Source organism: Ostrea edulis, chromosome 1 (genome assembly GCF_947568905.1).
Source record: "Ostrea edulis chromosome 1, xbOstEdul1.1, whole genome shotgun sequence".
NCBI classification, from domain to species: domain Eukaryota; kingdom Metazoa; phylum Mollusca; class Bivalvia; order Ostreida; family Ostreidae; genus Ostrea; species Ostrea edulis.
In genome coordinates this window covers 90,642,920-90,660,084 of record NC_079164.1, presented here as the reverse complement: position 1 = coordinate 90,660,084, position 17,165 = coordinate 90,642,920, and the positions used below count along the sequence as shown (strand labels likewise).

General features: G+C 36.6%; 1 protein-coding gene across 2 annotated transcripts in view; it reads right to left on the bottom strand.

Annotated features, from left to right (window-relative positions):
- Positions 1–1,698: 1,698 nt before the first annotated feature.
- LOC125674988 (uncharacterized) overlaps positions 1,699–17,165 on the bottom strand; it is a 37,927-nt gene continuing 22,460 nt past the window's right edge. For both annotated transcript variants that reach the window (XM_048912451.2, XM_048912457.2), the window contains 3 exons: positions 12,037–12,081; positions 9,701–9,816; positions 1,699–1,804 (listed from right to left, as the gene is read on the bottom strand). In XM_048912451.2, coding sequence (XP_048768408.2) covers positions 1,727–1,804; positions 9,701–9,816; positions 12,037–12,081 — 239 coding nt within the window. In that variant the 3' untranslated portion in view covers positions 1,699–1,726. The remainder of the gene's footprint in view (positions 1,805–9,700; positions 9,817–12,036; positions 12,082–17,165) is intronic.

Below are 17,165 nucleotides of genomic sequence, written 5' to 3'. Positions count from 1 at the left end.
TATGATGATCTATGGCCTACTTTTAGGAAAACATAACCTATTATTGAATATAGCCGGATATATTTTAGGTGGAGATTTCATATTTTGCAGAGATTCTTTATCGCAAGACCTTGTACACAATAATGTTTAATCTTGTTACCTCTGAGTTACCTATTCAATTTCTACTGAATTATATAAGGTAGGGCTTTCATATTTAAGTCTCCCATACGAAGTTTGCAGACGAGAGGGTAAGCTAGGGGACCTGAAGTCCTGTACACAACCACCTGTATGTTTACTTGATCAAGATATAAGGCTCACGGCGGATGTGACTGATCGATAGGGGATGCTTAATCCTCCTAGGGGCCTGATCCAACCTCTGATAATTACAGGACTCCGTGTTTGCCCAGCTCTTGATTTTGTATTTATGGGAGTTATGAGATTGATCACGGTTCGTTATATTCACCTTTGATCGATATAGGATACCATTATTGCCATACGAAATCAAATAGTTTTTAATACTATACAAATACACTTCAGCCTAAATTATTTAACTGTATCTACAGTGTACTTGCGTCCACATATTTCCACATCATTCTGTAAAAATATGGACGGGGCCAAATGTCAATGGAAATTTCGGCTAATGAAGAAATCCCAAGCTCAAACTCAACGAGTTATATATCGTTTGTGGCGAATTTATGCGCCGTGTAACATGTATTTTTATAGCATATAGTTGTTTTACTTTATCCGTTAGTATGATTCTGTATCAGAGAAACGTCCTACGTCTGTAACATTACATATAATTATACCTAAAATAATATGTTCAAATGATCTTGGCGATGTTTTAAAATGGGGAGCCAGACATGAGGCAAATTGTATACAAAAGTAATGCCGTAGTGTCTGTATAACAATTAGTGGGACAGAACTTGTTGTCCATCAGAAGTCTATCTAAGATAGGATTAACACTCGTCATTCCATCATCACCTACATCGATGATGGTACGGACATCGTTATTTCTTATCAATTCGTTCGTGGTGATATTTCAGCGGTCATTAATACATTGTAATAATGACTGGTCAATAATATATTGATAATAATTTATTATTAATATCAAATATAATATATTGCACCTGCAGTGATTCGGAGGTCATTATTGCAGTAAACGGTGCATTTTGGAGTCATTATTGAATTCTAAAGACTTCCTATCAGCTGATCAGATTTGAGGTATAATGATCCTTATGGCTCCAATGAAAGGTAAAGATAACGAACAGTGATTAATCTCATAACTCCTATAAGCAATACAAAATAGAAAGTTTGGCAACACGAACCCCTTAATATACCAGAGGTTGGATCAGGTGCCTAGGAGTAGAACGGCCTAACAATCGGCATGAAACACGTCAGGCAGCATTTGACCTAATGATATATTGATATGGCAAACTAGATCGACAATCATAATTGCACCCCAAAGTAGACTAGATATGTACCAAAACGCAGTGTAATGTATGTGCGAATGATATTGGATACTTGAATGAAAATATAAATGTTGATGTCCTTTTAATTACATATACTTGTGATTAAAAAATTTATTTCGACAGCAGATCTGCAATAACAGAATAGCATATATAAAAAAGACTGAGTGTATTTTGCAGAATGCAATTGTATAAGTAATCAGTTTGAAATAATGCACTTATTTGAGGATGAACAAATGACTCAGACATGCGCACAAGACGTTATTTTTAATGTATCTGAGTTAAGCAGATTCGTTATCGTCTTCTTTGGATACTGTTTCTGGGAGACTCTCAGTCACACTCTGATTCCCAGAATCACCCTGCAAATATAAATATAAAACTAAAAACAGTGTGTTAGGAGCTTATAAGTGCATTGACCCTGCGGTCCACGCAAAAAATGTATGCCCGAGATTAAACTGAATGTCATCGGGGAAAGTTCGCTTACTCGTGTACACTGTGCGTTTATCTCAACCGGGATTTATCGACTGCTACATGTATGTGATGACGCTACCTTCATTTAAATACATGTAGCATGCCTGATTCTAACGATCCGGCGCATTTGGGTAAACCGGTAAACCCCAAGGGTGCAGGAATCCTGAAATTTACAATTTATGTCTCCCTTGTCCCAAAGATACTTCTTACCAAATTTGAAAAGAATTGGAATGATAGCTATCAAGAGGTTAAAAATGTATATTGTTCACCATTTGGCCCCACCCTGATACCAAAACCCCTACCCCTGGGATCATCAAATTTACAATTTTGGTAAAGGACTACCTGTTCTTTCTACATATCTATTTACTTTCAATTTAGTATCAATAGCACTAAAGATGTTAGTTAAGGGTTTTACACATAAACACTATATACCAAGTTTGGTCCCACCCTGGGGTCAGAACCCCTAGACTGGCGATTATACATGTATAAGTTACAATTTTGGTAGAGGCCCTCTTGCTCTACATCACTGTGCATTTAGTCTTTCTTAGACTGAACAGTTCTTGAGGAGATTTTTGAAAATTGGTTAATTTTGGGCAGTTTTGTCCCACCCCTAGTTCCCCAGGGCGAGATGTGAGGATATCAACTGGTATAAGTATAGAGTAGGTAGGGTTACAGCATCAATTGTGTATAGTATTGTGAAATACAGAGGAGACTGTCACAATGATTCTATTGTTAAAATAAATTTTCCTGACAAAGTAGATGTTTCAACTCCTGCCATTTATGTAAGGGATACAAGACGAAGATGGTCTATTATGTCAGATACGGGACTGGCACGAGCCGCGTAGCGGCGAGTGATCAGTCCCGTATCTGATATTAAAACATTGTTGTGACGTCAGTTCATTGTTTTGACAGTACTTTATTTTTCATACTGTACTGAACATAGTCCAGTATTATTAAGAGCAGTCCAGTATTATTAAGAGCAGGCCAATATTATGAGAAATACTGGACTGACAGTAAAAACCAGGAACAAAGACCACTCTTTGTTGTTCGAGAAAGCATATTTATTATTTATCAAATACAATATTCAAGGCATGAAATATTCCAGTAAATTATACGAAATGAGTGTTTCTTGAATAATCCGATATAATCCGGATATGAAATCGTTAAGGCACCACAGTTATAAATCCATGTCACAATCATTAATTTAAACACATGCACATTAAAGTCACAAATTCACTGTTACATCCCCGGCAGTGATGTTTATTTCTTTTCTCGATCCAAAGGAAACACTTTCATTGAGCTTCACTTTTTTCGGCTCCGGCGGGGACACTGTGGACGGTTTCTGAATTAAATCACTAACACTCTGTAATTGATCATCGGAGGTGTGTTTGTAGTTGCGAATCGCAGATGACCTGACGAATCTTTTATTTGCTCTCAAATGATGCTGCAGTGATATAGTACTCTTTTCCTGTCTTATTTCGTACTTCAAGAATAAAGAATTTCAATGCCGAATTCAAATGTTCATTTGACATAGTCAGAAGTTCGCCGTGCCATTTCCACGCGTTTTCCCAAGAATTAAAGACGCTCACTGCCCAACGTGTCTTGTTAATGGTATTGACAGGTTTGGAGTTCAAAACAAAGTCTTGTACATCGTGTTCCTGAAAAGGCAATGCAAATCGCTCGAAATTGTCCACTTTCTCTATTTCCTGTGAGGCCTGAACTAAGAGGTCATTGTCTCCATCTGATATATCAGAAAAACAGTCACTTTTAAGGTCAAAGTTCAATTTAAAATTTGGTTTCTTCCTTCTTTCTTCCTCTAAATCCAGAATATCATTCAAAATAGCATCAGAATTCTCGTCTGCTAAATCCGTAGTAGTATCGCGAAATTTATTTTGAGTAAGAGGGTAGTCATCATCCGAGTCCATTTCTTCAAGGCACCCGGACTAAATGCTAAAAGAGGGATGCGGCTTCTGTTTTTATACCAGTTATAAGCCTACGTGTCAGTATCATATTATGAGGGTTCCCAGAAAGGAACGTAGGAAATCAATGTTTTGTTTTATCTAAAACATTCTTTCCGAACACCCTTTACGTCCCCTCATTCACCCAAAAAAGAAAACCTGTTTTGTTGAGTACAGTCTTCAGACAATAGAAGCGTTCGAATCGCTTTCCATGAAGAACAAAACCTTGTTTTGAGGAGTACCGTATTATGACAATTGAAATGATGAGCTAACAGTTTTTTGTGAATTAAAGACAAGATTTGACCTTGTGTGCCATTAAAGTTTATGAATTCCTGATATATCAAAATTATTAAAAACAAATCAGAAACGAAAGGTGTAAATATATTTGTCTATACCAATGATTATTTGTATGTGGGGTTTTTTTTGTGTGCGTTTAAATGCATTTGTTTTTAGATAGAACAATGTTTTAAGTAAGATACAAGACTCGATGGTCTATTGTGTCAGATACGGGACTGATCACTCGCCGCTACGCGGCTCGTGTCAGTCCCGTATCTGACATAATAGACCATCTTCGTCTTGTATCCCTTACCAATAGACCATCGGAGTCTTGTATCTTACTTAAAACATTGTTCTATCTAAAAATAAATGCATTTAAACTCAAAAAAAACCCACCACGTACAAATATACATTGGTATAGACAAATATATTTACACCTTTCGTTTCTGATTTGTTTTTAATATTTAATATATTAGGAATTCATAAACTTTAATGGTACACAAGGTCAACTCTTGTCTTTAATACACAAAAAAACCTGTTAGCTCATCATTTTAATTGTCATAATACGATACTCCTCAAAACAGGGTTTTGTTCTTCATGGAAAGCGATTCGAACGCTTCTATTGTCTGAAGACTATACTCAACAAAACAGGTTTTCTTTTTTGGGTGAATGAGGGTACGTAAAGGGTGTTCGGAAAGAATCTTTTAGATAAAACAAAACATTGATTTCCCTTATTCCTTTCTGGGAACCCTAATATGATACTGACACGTTGGCCTATAACTGGTATAAAAACAGAAGCCGCAGCCTTCTTTTAGCATTTAGTCCGGGTGCCTGGAAGAAATGGAGTCAGATGATTGAAAAGTACATGAGATTGCGGTAAGATTATTCATTATTTCTACTAATTTACATACATATATTAACAATTTTTTTCACATTGTTTATTTTGTTTGTTTTAATTTTGTTGTATACAAATTTCTTTTTAATCATTTGTAGTCCCCGCAGTGGAAAATGCAATGCATTATATCTAAGACCAAAATCGCTCCTAAGGGGAATGTATGGTACGACGACGTCCTACTGGGGTACATCAACTGCAACAGATTGTGGCCAAAATATATAAAGAGGCAGGATTTTTTGCCTTTTTTTTTTTTTTTTTTTTTTTTTTTTTTTTTTTTTTTTACAAATCACTCTCTTCGGGCTACTGCCGCTTCACGCCTATATGCTGCGGGTGTTGACGAGCAACTTATAGCGGACCTCCGAGGAACAATTACAGAGTGTAAGTGATTTGATTCAGAAACCGTCCACATTGTCCCCGAAGAAGCCGAAGAAAGTGAAGCTCAATGAAAGTGTTTCCTTTGGATCGGGAAAAGAAATAAACATCAATGCCGAGATGTAACAGTGAATTTGCGACTTTAATGTGCATGTGTCTAAATGAATGATTGTGACATGGATTTATAACTGTGGTGCCTAAACAATTTCATATACAGTAAAATCGGATTATACATGAAACACTCATTTCGTATAATTTACTGGAATATTTCACGCCTTCAATATTGTATTTAATAAATAATAGTTTTCTCGCACAACGAAGAGTGGTCTCTGTTCCTGGTTTTTACTGTCAGTCCAGTATTTCTCATAATATTGGCCTGCTCGTAATAACACTGGACTATGTTCAGCACAATATGAAAAATAAAGTACTGTCAAGACAAAGAACTGACGTCACAACAATGTTTTAAATGGGAAAGAGACAATCATTAGCTAGAGAATTGTTTGATATTCAATGTAAAATGGAGAATGAGAGACACACTTTAAAAGTGCCGGGTCTTTTGATAAACCCAACATTTCATTTTGCTGCAAGCCCAGATGGTGTTGTTACTTGCAAGTGCTGTAAAGAAACATTGTTAGAAATCAAATGCCCTTATAAGTATGGATATTACTGTTGCAGATTTGTTATATTGTGATGTACTTGTAAACACCAAATTCATGTAGAAAGAATTGAATTTGATAGAGTTCTGGGAGAAATGTTTGGAAGAATTCTTTTTATGAGAAGTCTGTGATCCCAAGACCAGAATAGAACAAAGGAAAAAACACATTTTTGATGCAGTTGAATTGTATTGTAATTATTGACCATTCCATTCAATCTATATTATTGAACTTTTCATGTAAATTTCTGTACCTAAAATTCACAAAATACATTTCTGATTTACAACTGGTTTCAGATGCCATGGTATTGTTGTACCCAAAAGCTTGAACTGTTTTAAGCGTTGAATAACTCGCTCAACATGTATTCGCAGCTTTGCAATTTTCCTGGTTTGATTTATTTCATTCACATTTAATCTTTTCCTTTTGCCCCATGTACATTTTCTAGTAAATGGAGGCATATTAAGAGTGGCTTTCGTTTTTGTTAACAAATCTCTGATTGTAAACCCCCTATCGGCCATAATATCATCTTCCTCAACCAATTCAAGAAAAGTAGAATGTTTTGTAATATACCTGTCAGAAACATTACCACTATATACACCTGAGACAAAAGTAAAAGTACCTGAAGGTGAAAACCAAGGCAAACATTTACCAGTGTTTTTAGCTTTATATGTACTGTATGGAAGGGAATCTTGGCCTTTGAAATCAAAACTCTTACAATCATCACCCTAGTTCTGGGATAGAGACTACTAAATGATTTTGGCATATACTTCTGCACTTGCTTTCTACTCGGTCATTTTTATCAACATCGTAAAGCATCTAGAAAGAAAAGTTATCTATGTAACAAAAATTTGTGCTTCTCCAAATATACCAGATAAAACAAATCCTAATACTGAATACATCATGATGTAGAGCAGGAAGGCCTCTACCAAAATTGTAAATCTCCGGGTTAGGGGTTCTGACCCTAAGGCGGGACCAACCTTGGTATATAGTGTTTGTGTAAAACACTTAAATAACATCTTCTTTAGTTCTGTTGATACTATATTGAAACTAAATAGATGTTTAGAAAGATCATGAACTACGGGGTAGGGGTTCTAACCCCAGACCAGGACCACACTTGGTATATAGTGTTTATGTGTGAAATATTTGAATATCATCTTCTTAAAGCTATATGACCCGATGTTCATGTATTATTTTTGTACATAATAACTTTAAACAGATTAATTACTTTATAAAGTTATTAACTTTCCCTTAATTACATGCTTGAAAACATCTGCATGTAAAAGAAAACAGTGCGAATATTATTTAGAAAGTAAATATAGTGGGTACATATATAAATCATCCCATAATAGACGTCTATAAATAGACCCACGCGCGTCAGGGGAATCCCAACATGATATATTAACTCATACGCAACTGTCTAGTTTCAAGGCTGAAAGAGCGTAAAACAACGAATTACTAAGAGTTATTTGATATTTTTATTTCTATTAAACTTATGGTACGGTACTGTTATAACAAAATACACAGCTTTACACAGATAAGACCACCGATGATATGAAAGTTTGAACTAGTCACGTGATTGTCACTTGAAATGGCAGAGTGACGCGGTTATTTGTAAACATCGATTTGAAATCAAATAATTTGGGTTAAAACAGGTGAAATAATTTATAATATGTCGTACAGCCTCATAACTACATACGTGCGATGATTTATTAGCGTTTTTACGAGATGGAAAAAAAAATATTGTAATTCGGACCATACAGCTTTAAGTGCTATTAATATTAAATTGAAATTAAATGAATATTTAGATAGAACAGGTAGTCCTTTGCTAAAATTGTAAATTTGATTATCCCAGGGGTAGAGGTTTTGGTATCAGGGTGGGGCCAAAATGGTCAGTTATTAAATGTGTAAACAATACAACATTTTTAACTTCTTGACAACTATCATTCCAATTCCTTTCAAATGGTATGAAACATCATTGGGACAAGGGAGGTATTGATTGTAATTTTCAGGACTCCTGCACCCTGGGACATTAGGGAAGGGGCAAACCTGTGCCAAAAATTGACCAATTTTAAAATATTTTCTTCCCTAAAAGCACACGTGTAAGAAAACCTTAATACATTATGATGTAGAGTAGAAAATCCTCTACCAAAATTGTTAATTTCATGATCCTAGGGGTATAGGTTCTGACCCCAAGGCGGAGTCAAACTTGGTATATAGTGTTTATGTGTGAAACACTTAAATAACATCTCCTTTAGTGCTATTGATACTAAATGGATATCTAGAAATAGTAGGTAATCCTTTACTAAAATTGTAAAATTTATGATCCCAGGAGTAGGTGTTGTGGTATCAAGGTGGCCCATAACTTCTTTATTGCTAATGATACGAAATAAATATTTATATAGAACAGGTAGTCCTTTACCGGCATTGTAAATTTGATGATCCCAGGGGTAGGGCCGAAATGGTCAGTTAATAAACGTGTGAAAAATAGAACTTTTTTACCTTCTTCCTCATAATTACTATACCAATTCCTTTCAAATTTGGTATGAAGCATCTTCGGGACAAGTAGGACATACATTGTAAATTTCAGTACTACCGAGGCCTTAGGGGCAGGGTAAAAATTGACCAATTTTTAAAAGTCTTCTCTATAAGTGCACATCTTTAGGGGAAAAATCATGATATAGAGGGAAAAGGCCTCTACCAAAACTGTAAATGTCATGATCCCCGGGGTAGAGGTTCTGACTCCTGGGCTGTGTCAAACTTGGTATATATAGTGAATATATGCAAACAAGGATATAATATTTGCTTAAAGGCTATTGATACTAAATGAATATTTAGAAGGAGTAGGTGGTCCTTTACCAAAATTGTAAATTCCATGATACTAGGGGGAAGGGTTTCGTTTCAGGGTGGATCCAAAATTATTATAGTGATTGTTGTCTTTATCATGAAAGGTGAAGTCCTATAAGTAATGCAAAATAGATAGTTGGGCAAACACGGACCCCTGGACACACCAGAGATGGGATCAGGTGCTTAGGAGAAGTAAGCATCCCCTGTCGACATTTGAAGGACATTTTAAAGTTTACTGATATAACAATCCCAGGGTTTTGACTTTAGGGTGGTCCACTTTAGTGATATCGTATATATGTATATCATATTGTGTAGAGCCTTTCATCAGTATATGCTCTTTTAAGGGCATTGAAGTATTAAGAACACATCTTCTTTTATGCTGTTGATGAATATTAGAATTGCCATAGGTTTTCGAAGTATGCGTCTCTATTAAATCTCCATTACTTTGTGGCCTGTATTTTCTTTTTATTAAATGCTAGCGAATCTTAACTTGGCTGAACAACTGGCTAAAGGTTATAAAACATTTTCTAGTCCTTAGTACGCTGTGTGACAAGTATGACTGGTAATATCTTACTCGTGGAATTGGATGGAGAAGTAGAAAACTGTCGACGTACACAAGTGTTAAATCAATCATGAGTAATGTTAAACTTCCAAACTACATTAGTTACAAAGGTAAAATAATTTGAAAGAGCAAGTTTTTAAGTCAAGGCCACATCAGGACTCACTGAGATTAATGTATATTTTATCAAATTGAACTTTTCTACAGTATTACAAAGACCAACTCACATCAATCCCATAGTGCACGGAGAAGAGACAGACGCAATGGCTGTTGTGACACATTGGAACACCCTGGATGCAGTGACAGTGATGGTTACTAGAGCAATACTTCAGAAGAGTTGGAACTAAAACAATAATGATAAAAGTTTACAAAAATTAAGTGATTTTATATGTTATCGCAATAAACACTGGTAAATTTATATTTAATCACACTGGCTTCGGAAGTCCAGTGGTGAGGGCGCTCGCTCCACAACCGATAGGCTCTGGTTTGCAGCCCTTCACCAGCGATGGTGACGTCTCCATATGAGTGATTGATTTTATATTGTTTAATGTCCCACTCAAGAATATTTCACTCATATGGAGATTTTACACGAGCGAGAATCTGGTGCAATTTCTATTTTAATTTTGTGATATTAATCGAGGCTTACCGAGAAATCGGCATTGTTTCCGAAACGTGGAGGAACTAAATTCGAAGCAATTGTGAAAGTTTGTTTACAACAGCGAAATTAAAATTTTCAACTGAAAGACCTACATTTATCAATACTAAAACACATACTGGTTCAACAAACAATAAAATATCTATGTTTGTTTGTAACGAACAGAAAGACATGTATCCTTAGCAGGAGTAGTCATTGTTATTGTTTTGGTTTAACGCCCTCAACTGCTCACAAAATCAAAATAGGAATCGTACCAGACTCTCGCTAGTGCAAAGCCGCGAGAGCGGGAGTCTGGGGAAAGCAAGGCTACAATGTATGTATCGTGGCGCCCATCGAACTACAGAAGCTGATTCGTTTAACGCATACGTAGTCAATAGTGGGTTTGTTTTGGGCGACAATCAAGTATGAACAAGACTGCTACACGTAGCCATGTCCCCCACCGCCGCAAAAAAAGTTGAAGCACAAAAGTCCCTTAACTCCTGTAAAATTGGCGAATCAAAATGGCGGCGCAATATGATCAACTACATATGGTGACTAACAATCCTACAAAATTTGAATGAAATCTGGTGAGCGGTTTCGGAGGAGTTGCGTCCAGTGTTCCTATAGTGTACTATGTACAAAATCATCAAAGTCCAATAACTCCTATAAAATTTGTCGAATCAAAATGGTAGCACAATATGATCAACTACACATGGTGACTAACAATCCCACAAAATATGAACAAAATCCATTGAGCGGTTTCAGAGGAGATGCGTCCACAAAGTGTTCCTATAGTGTAACATGTACAAATTCAAGAAAGTCCCATAACTCCTGTCAAAGTTGTTGAATCAAAATGGCAGCGAAATATGATCAACTACACATTGTGACTAACAATCCTACAAAATATGAACAAAATCTGTTGAGCGGTTTCTGAGGAGTTGCGTCCACAAACTGAAGTGGGACGGACGCACGGACACCGGTATTTCTATGTCCCCCACCGTGTTGCGGTGGGGGACAAAAATGAAATCAGTAATCGGAATCGACGGGTCAAAAACCGTCAACTGTCGGCGACAATCGTTTCATTACTACCATTTGTATTGTGCCAACACCGTAATATGTTAGGCATCCCCAAATCATAAGAGATTCTTTCTTGGGACGGTGGCAGACCCATTCTGGGAAATCCGCCTCATCTTTTGACAGTCATACATGTATGTAGAATTATCAGAGAAAATCGCTCTCCCAATGACCATTCACACATCGATGGAGCTTTTCTCCGCTAACCGTTGTTTACGATTCACCTTCTTCACACAGACTTCCGTTTTTACTATGCGTCTATGGCAGCCTCCATGGTACATACGTCCATGGTGAGTTGTTTTGGACACTTCATGTGGTGTATTCGCATTAAAATTGGTGGATTTTGTTCCCCTGTGGAGTCTTCCTGCTGGTCCGAATAAGCGAAGAACTTGCTATCCCTCACTGAGAGTAAACGAGGACGTCTCGTTTGAGGCAAATTTTCCACAACACCTCTACGTTTAAAACGAGAGATAACTTAATTCAAGAAATCTGCTGTAATTTGTATCCCTTTTCTCGCATATGTACGATCATGAAATTTTTTTAAATGTCATTTGAGAAATGTATACATTGCAAGAACTGAGCTTATTTATATTAACCTGCACGCTTGGGCGACGCCATTGCGGATTTTTGCCATTCAAGTACTGCCCATGTCCGTACATATCCGGTAGGAAGAAAGAAAACGATTTTCATTTTATTCATTTGAAACAAGTGTCCTAATCGTTATATTCCTAACATTGTATTAATATTGTAATACAAAAGTTTTATTGTATTTCAAACCGAAAACTTAGATTGCAATTTTCAAGTATTAACAGAAATCTGCCAGATGCATTGTTGAGATAAAACAAAAATTCTTACCTTCGTGGCCGGACAAAGGGTTTTCCGTTGTTGATAATGGCAAACCTAAATTAGAAGATTGTTCCAAATTATGATATCATGTACATGTAAACTACATGTAGTTATTCTAAGTGACCAGACGTATTGGAAATTGTCCAAGCATTGATAACATTTCGTACATGCATTGTTTGTAAACTTCTTTGGCCAGTAATTCTGTTCCATTACTCCCGTGAGGATCTGGGTTAGAATTGGTCCTCAGTACCCGTTGCTTGTCGTAAAAGGCGACTAAATGGGGCGGCACTTCTGATGAGACCGCAAAAACCGAGGCCCTGTGTCACAGCAGGTGTGGCACGATAAAGATCCCTCCTTGCGCAATGGCCATAAGCGCCGAGCATAGGCCTAAATTTTACAGCCCTTCACCGGCAGTGGTGACGTCTCCATATGAGTGAAATATTATCGAGGGGGACGTTAAACAATACTCAATCAATCAATCTGTTCCATTAAAAGTAGTCACGTTTGTTTGATGAATGACTATTGAAATACATGAAGTCGCCATTAGCTAAATTCTACATGTTTGAGGACACTTCGCAATAAAAACTCAAGTTACAGATTATTAAATTTAGTCTTGGTTCGTTGATTTTTCAATAAATTATGGCCCTTGAACTTAGAAAAATAGCATGAATGATCAGTTTTCCGTACCTGTTTCGTTGTTGTGCTTGCAGATATTATTTTGCTATCTGGTACACTGTTTTGCCATAACAAGTTATAGATCAAGTTTTCAACTTTGTGATTTTTGGCTCAGCTACGGCCCTTGGACTTGGAAAAATAATGTGAATTATCACTTTTTCAGACTTTTTTTTTGGTTGTGTTTGCAGACACGCATTTTTTCACAATTGACACATTTTATCTCAAGTGTCATAACTTAGTGAATAAAGTGCACCGCCACGGCACATGATACGCCCGTCACATATTGTTAACAGTATAGATTGTACCCATTAAAACATTTTTTTATATCACCTTAAATTAAATGTCACAGTGACCTTAAAGTAAGATGCGACACACCTTCTACCTAAGATGCATTAGTTGACCAATTTTGGTGATTCTAGGTCTAATAGTTTTCAAGTTATGAGCCGGACAAGTTTTTGCCATATATGGCCATATCTTCTTAATGAAAAGTCACAGTGACCTGGTTTTAATGTGCGACACACCTTCTACCCAAGATGTATTTATAGACAAAGTTTGATGATTCTAGGCCTTGTAGTATTTAAGTTACGGGTCGGACACGAAAAAGCTAACAGACGGACGGACAGACGGATATCTTCTTAATGAAAAGTCACAGTGACCTGGTTTTAATGTGCGACACACATTCTACCCAAGATGTATCTACAGACAACGTTTGATGATTCTAGGCCTTGTAGTATTTAAGTTACAGGTCGGATACGAAAAAGCTAACAGACGGACGGACAGACGGATATCTTCTTAATGAAAAGTCACAGTGACCTGGTTTTAATGTGCGACACACCTTCTACCCAAGATGTATTTATAGACAAAGTTTGATGATTCTAGGCCTTGTAGTATTTAAGTTACGGGTCGGACACGAAAAAGCTAACAGACGGACGGACAGACGGATATCTTCTTAATGAAAAGTCACAGTGACCTGGTTTTAATGTGCGACACACATTCTACCCAAGATGTATCTACAGACAACGTTTGATGATTCTAGGCCTTGTAGTATTTAAGTTACAGGTCGGATACGAAAAAGCTAACAGACGGACGGACAGACGGATATCTTCTTAATGAAAAGTCACAGTGACCTGGTTTTAATGTGCGACACACCTTCTACCCAAGATGTATCTACAGACAAAGTTTGATGATTCTAGGCCTTGTAGTATTTAAGTTACGGGTCGGACACGAAAAAGCTAACAGACGGACGGACAGACGGATATCTTCTTAATGAAAAGTCACAGTGACCTGGTTTTAATGTGCGACACACATTCTACCCAAGATGTATCTACAGACAAAGTTTGATGATTCTAGGCCTTGTAGTATTTAAGTTACGGGTCGGACACGAAAAAGCTAACAGACAGACGGACGGACATGAACGCCATACCATAATACGTCCCGTCTTAAGACGGGCGTATAAAAATCAATGGACTGAGACGAAATTCGAACTTGATCTGTAAGTTCTTATGGCAAAGATATGTACTAAATATCAAATGAATATCTGCAAGCACATATAAAAATTTCGGGAAACTGATAATTCATGCCATTTTTCTAAGTCCAAGGGCCATAACATGGTGAAAAATCAACGAACCACGACGAAAATCAAACTTGATCTGTAACTTGTTATGGCAAAGCAATGTGCCAAATATCAAACGAATATCTGCAAGCACATAAAAAAAATTCCGGAAAACTGATTTGCAGGACTGACGGACAGAGCGCAAACCTCAAGTCCCCTTCGACTTCGTCGGTAGGAGACTAATAAAAAGTATAAAAATAGAATTTGGTTAATCTATACATATCACCGGAATCAAGTCTGGTCTGGTATTTCATTTGTATCGCTTTGTATGTCAGGAACAACTATTCTGAACAATGAAGCATTTTCTATTCTACCTAGCGTTTTCAACATTCACGACTTTCTACCCTCGTTCCTGTCGACACGTGATGTCTAGATCTCTCGTCTTTGAATAAATGCTGATGAGTGGGCGGACGAAAATGCGTACTTTATTTCTGAAATACTTAGTATACATATGTACATCGTTATCAAATTTAACCCTCCGTTGTTTCTTAATCCAGTGAAAAATGCACTTGTTTTCAATTAGATGTTTAAAAATGTCAAGATGGAAGTCGGATCAAAGCGAGAGCATGCAGTACAGTTGACAGTCCGTCAGCAAAACATACCCCCCCCCCCTATCCCACCGTGTGTTTTGTGCACAAAGAATATCATGCACATTTCGTCCCTGTTGCGACTTGCGAAGCAAACACCCTTACCACTATAGTGGCAAGAGATAGCGTTTTTATTCCACATATTGTCAGGGAAACTCAAACACTCACAACCAAACATAATTGAATTAGTTAACCGCCGTAAAATGGCTGACATATTGCCCAAACGGCGTAAAACCCCAATCAATCAATATTCCACATATTGTGTCGAAATATTGTTTCACTTCGATTTGATAAATTTCTTGGGTTTTTCAGTGGCGATCCCTTTAAATCACTCCTTAAGACCGTAAATGGTATTTCTGAAGAAAGGCAAGTTGGAAAAATAATGTATGTAAACACACTACACGTGTATTCACTTCAGTTTTTAAGTATGTACAGTGTTTCGTTGTTTTAAACATCTTGTCCCCCCCCCCCTGCTTAAATTTCGGCTGGATTTTGACCATCAAAACCAATAAGTATACCATAGAACAACTGTCTGTCAACAATCTTTTTAAGACCTATTCCACATGCCGCCTGTAAATGTTAACATTTACCCTTGTGCTAACATTCGCCATTTGACTTCGGAACCCATGTACAATTTATATATGTGCATTTACTACAGTATGTATGATAATGGGGATTTACATATTGCATATTTCCTGCAACATGACAAATTATCATCCTTAAAATCATTATAATCATATTAATAATATATGCAGGTTCTATCACACTAAATTCATTTTTATATTAATTCAAAACTATTTCTTGCTACAGTACCCGCAACGTTATTCTTGACATTCCTATCGTGTTCTATCGTGCGTGTATCCTATCGTATCGTGCGTGTATCCTATCCTATCGTGTATCAGGTTTTCCGTTTTGTATCGTGTTTTACGTTTATCAGGTCTATCGTGTATCGTATTATGCGTGTATCAGGTTTTCCGTTTATCGTGAAAATCGTTTATCGTGTAGCTTCGGAAACTATCGGGATCGTATATTAAATCTAATGAAAAAGTACGATACTTTCCGAAAGCTTTATTCGTTTTGTTAAAGAAGCTATTTTTAGGAATCGAGGAAAGACAGTATATTTGAAGGAGAACATAAAGCTGTTGATTTTAAAGCAGAAAAAGAGCTATATGTCTGTCCAGAGAGGGTGAAAATTTATCGCAATGTCATTCTGTCTGGAAAGTAGGCAGTGGTTTGCCGAGCAAACCGAAGACAATAAAACTGAAAGCTCCTTCATCTGGAGTTCATAAACAGTTCCTTGTCTAGAAACAATTATTTGTAATTAACACTAACAGAGAAATGGAAAGTTCCGATCTGAAAGGAAAAATCAGTAAATTACATTGTTTATTACATATATTTTAATAATGGTTCTTTTTCTTCCGATTTTGTTCACCTGTATTCAACTTATATATCAACTACTGAACTTGTGCGCGTTCTTATCTATCTGATTTTGTGTATCACCCGTGTTTTGACAGTAAACATTCTCAGGGGCATTGTATTTCACACATTTAGAAGATTAAGTTTTAAAAGAGTGCAAGGGTATATTGCATCTCCCAAAGTTCTGCTCAATTGGGCACGATTCAGCTGTCATCGTTGTTTTTTTTTATTTGTACATGTACACATATACCAATAGTCGTACGTGTAGATACTGGAAATGTATGCCGGTTTTGATGATTATTTGAATTTTTTTTACATGCTAAACACAAACATTTAATTTAAAGCGTTTCTAAATTGGGACTTTAAATCAAGCCGGGTTTCGTATATGTTTTTAATAGTTTATTTATTTTTTGTTAACAAATATCAATTCATATGAATATGTTCCAATTACTTATGACTATCAATTATCACTCATAGTGTAGAAATATCTAACATATGAGCATATGGTGTAGTGCAGTGGATTGAATTTAAAGCGGTCATTATGAAAATAATTGTAGTTGTTGAAAGAGCGGTGAACTCAGAGCTTGATGCAAAATAACCCACCTCCTCGTTACACACAAAATATTACTTAGTTTTATTTGATATCCAAGATAATAGACAACAGAATAAGAGAGCTATTGAAGCATGATATCACTACATTATATTCCATTTTGTTAATTCCCTGTTTAATTGCTAAACACTCGGTATCAAGTGTGAATACCACGGGTCCTCGGAGATGACCTTAAAAACAGACGCCCCGTGTCACAGTAGGTGTGGCACGCTAAAAAACCCTCACTGCTCAATGGCCG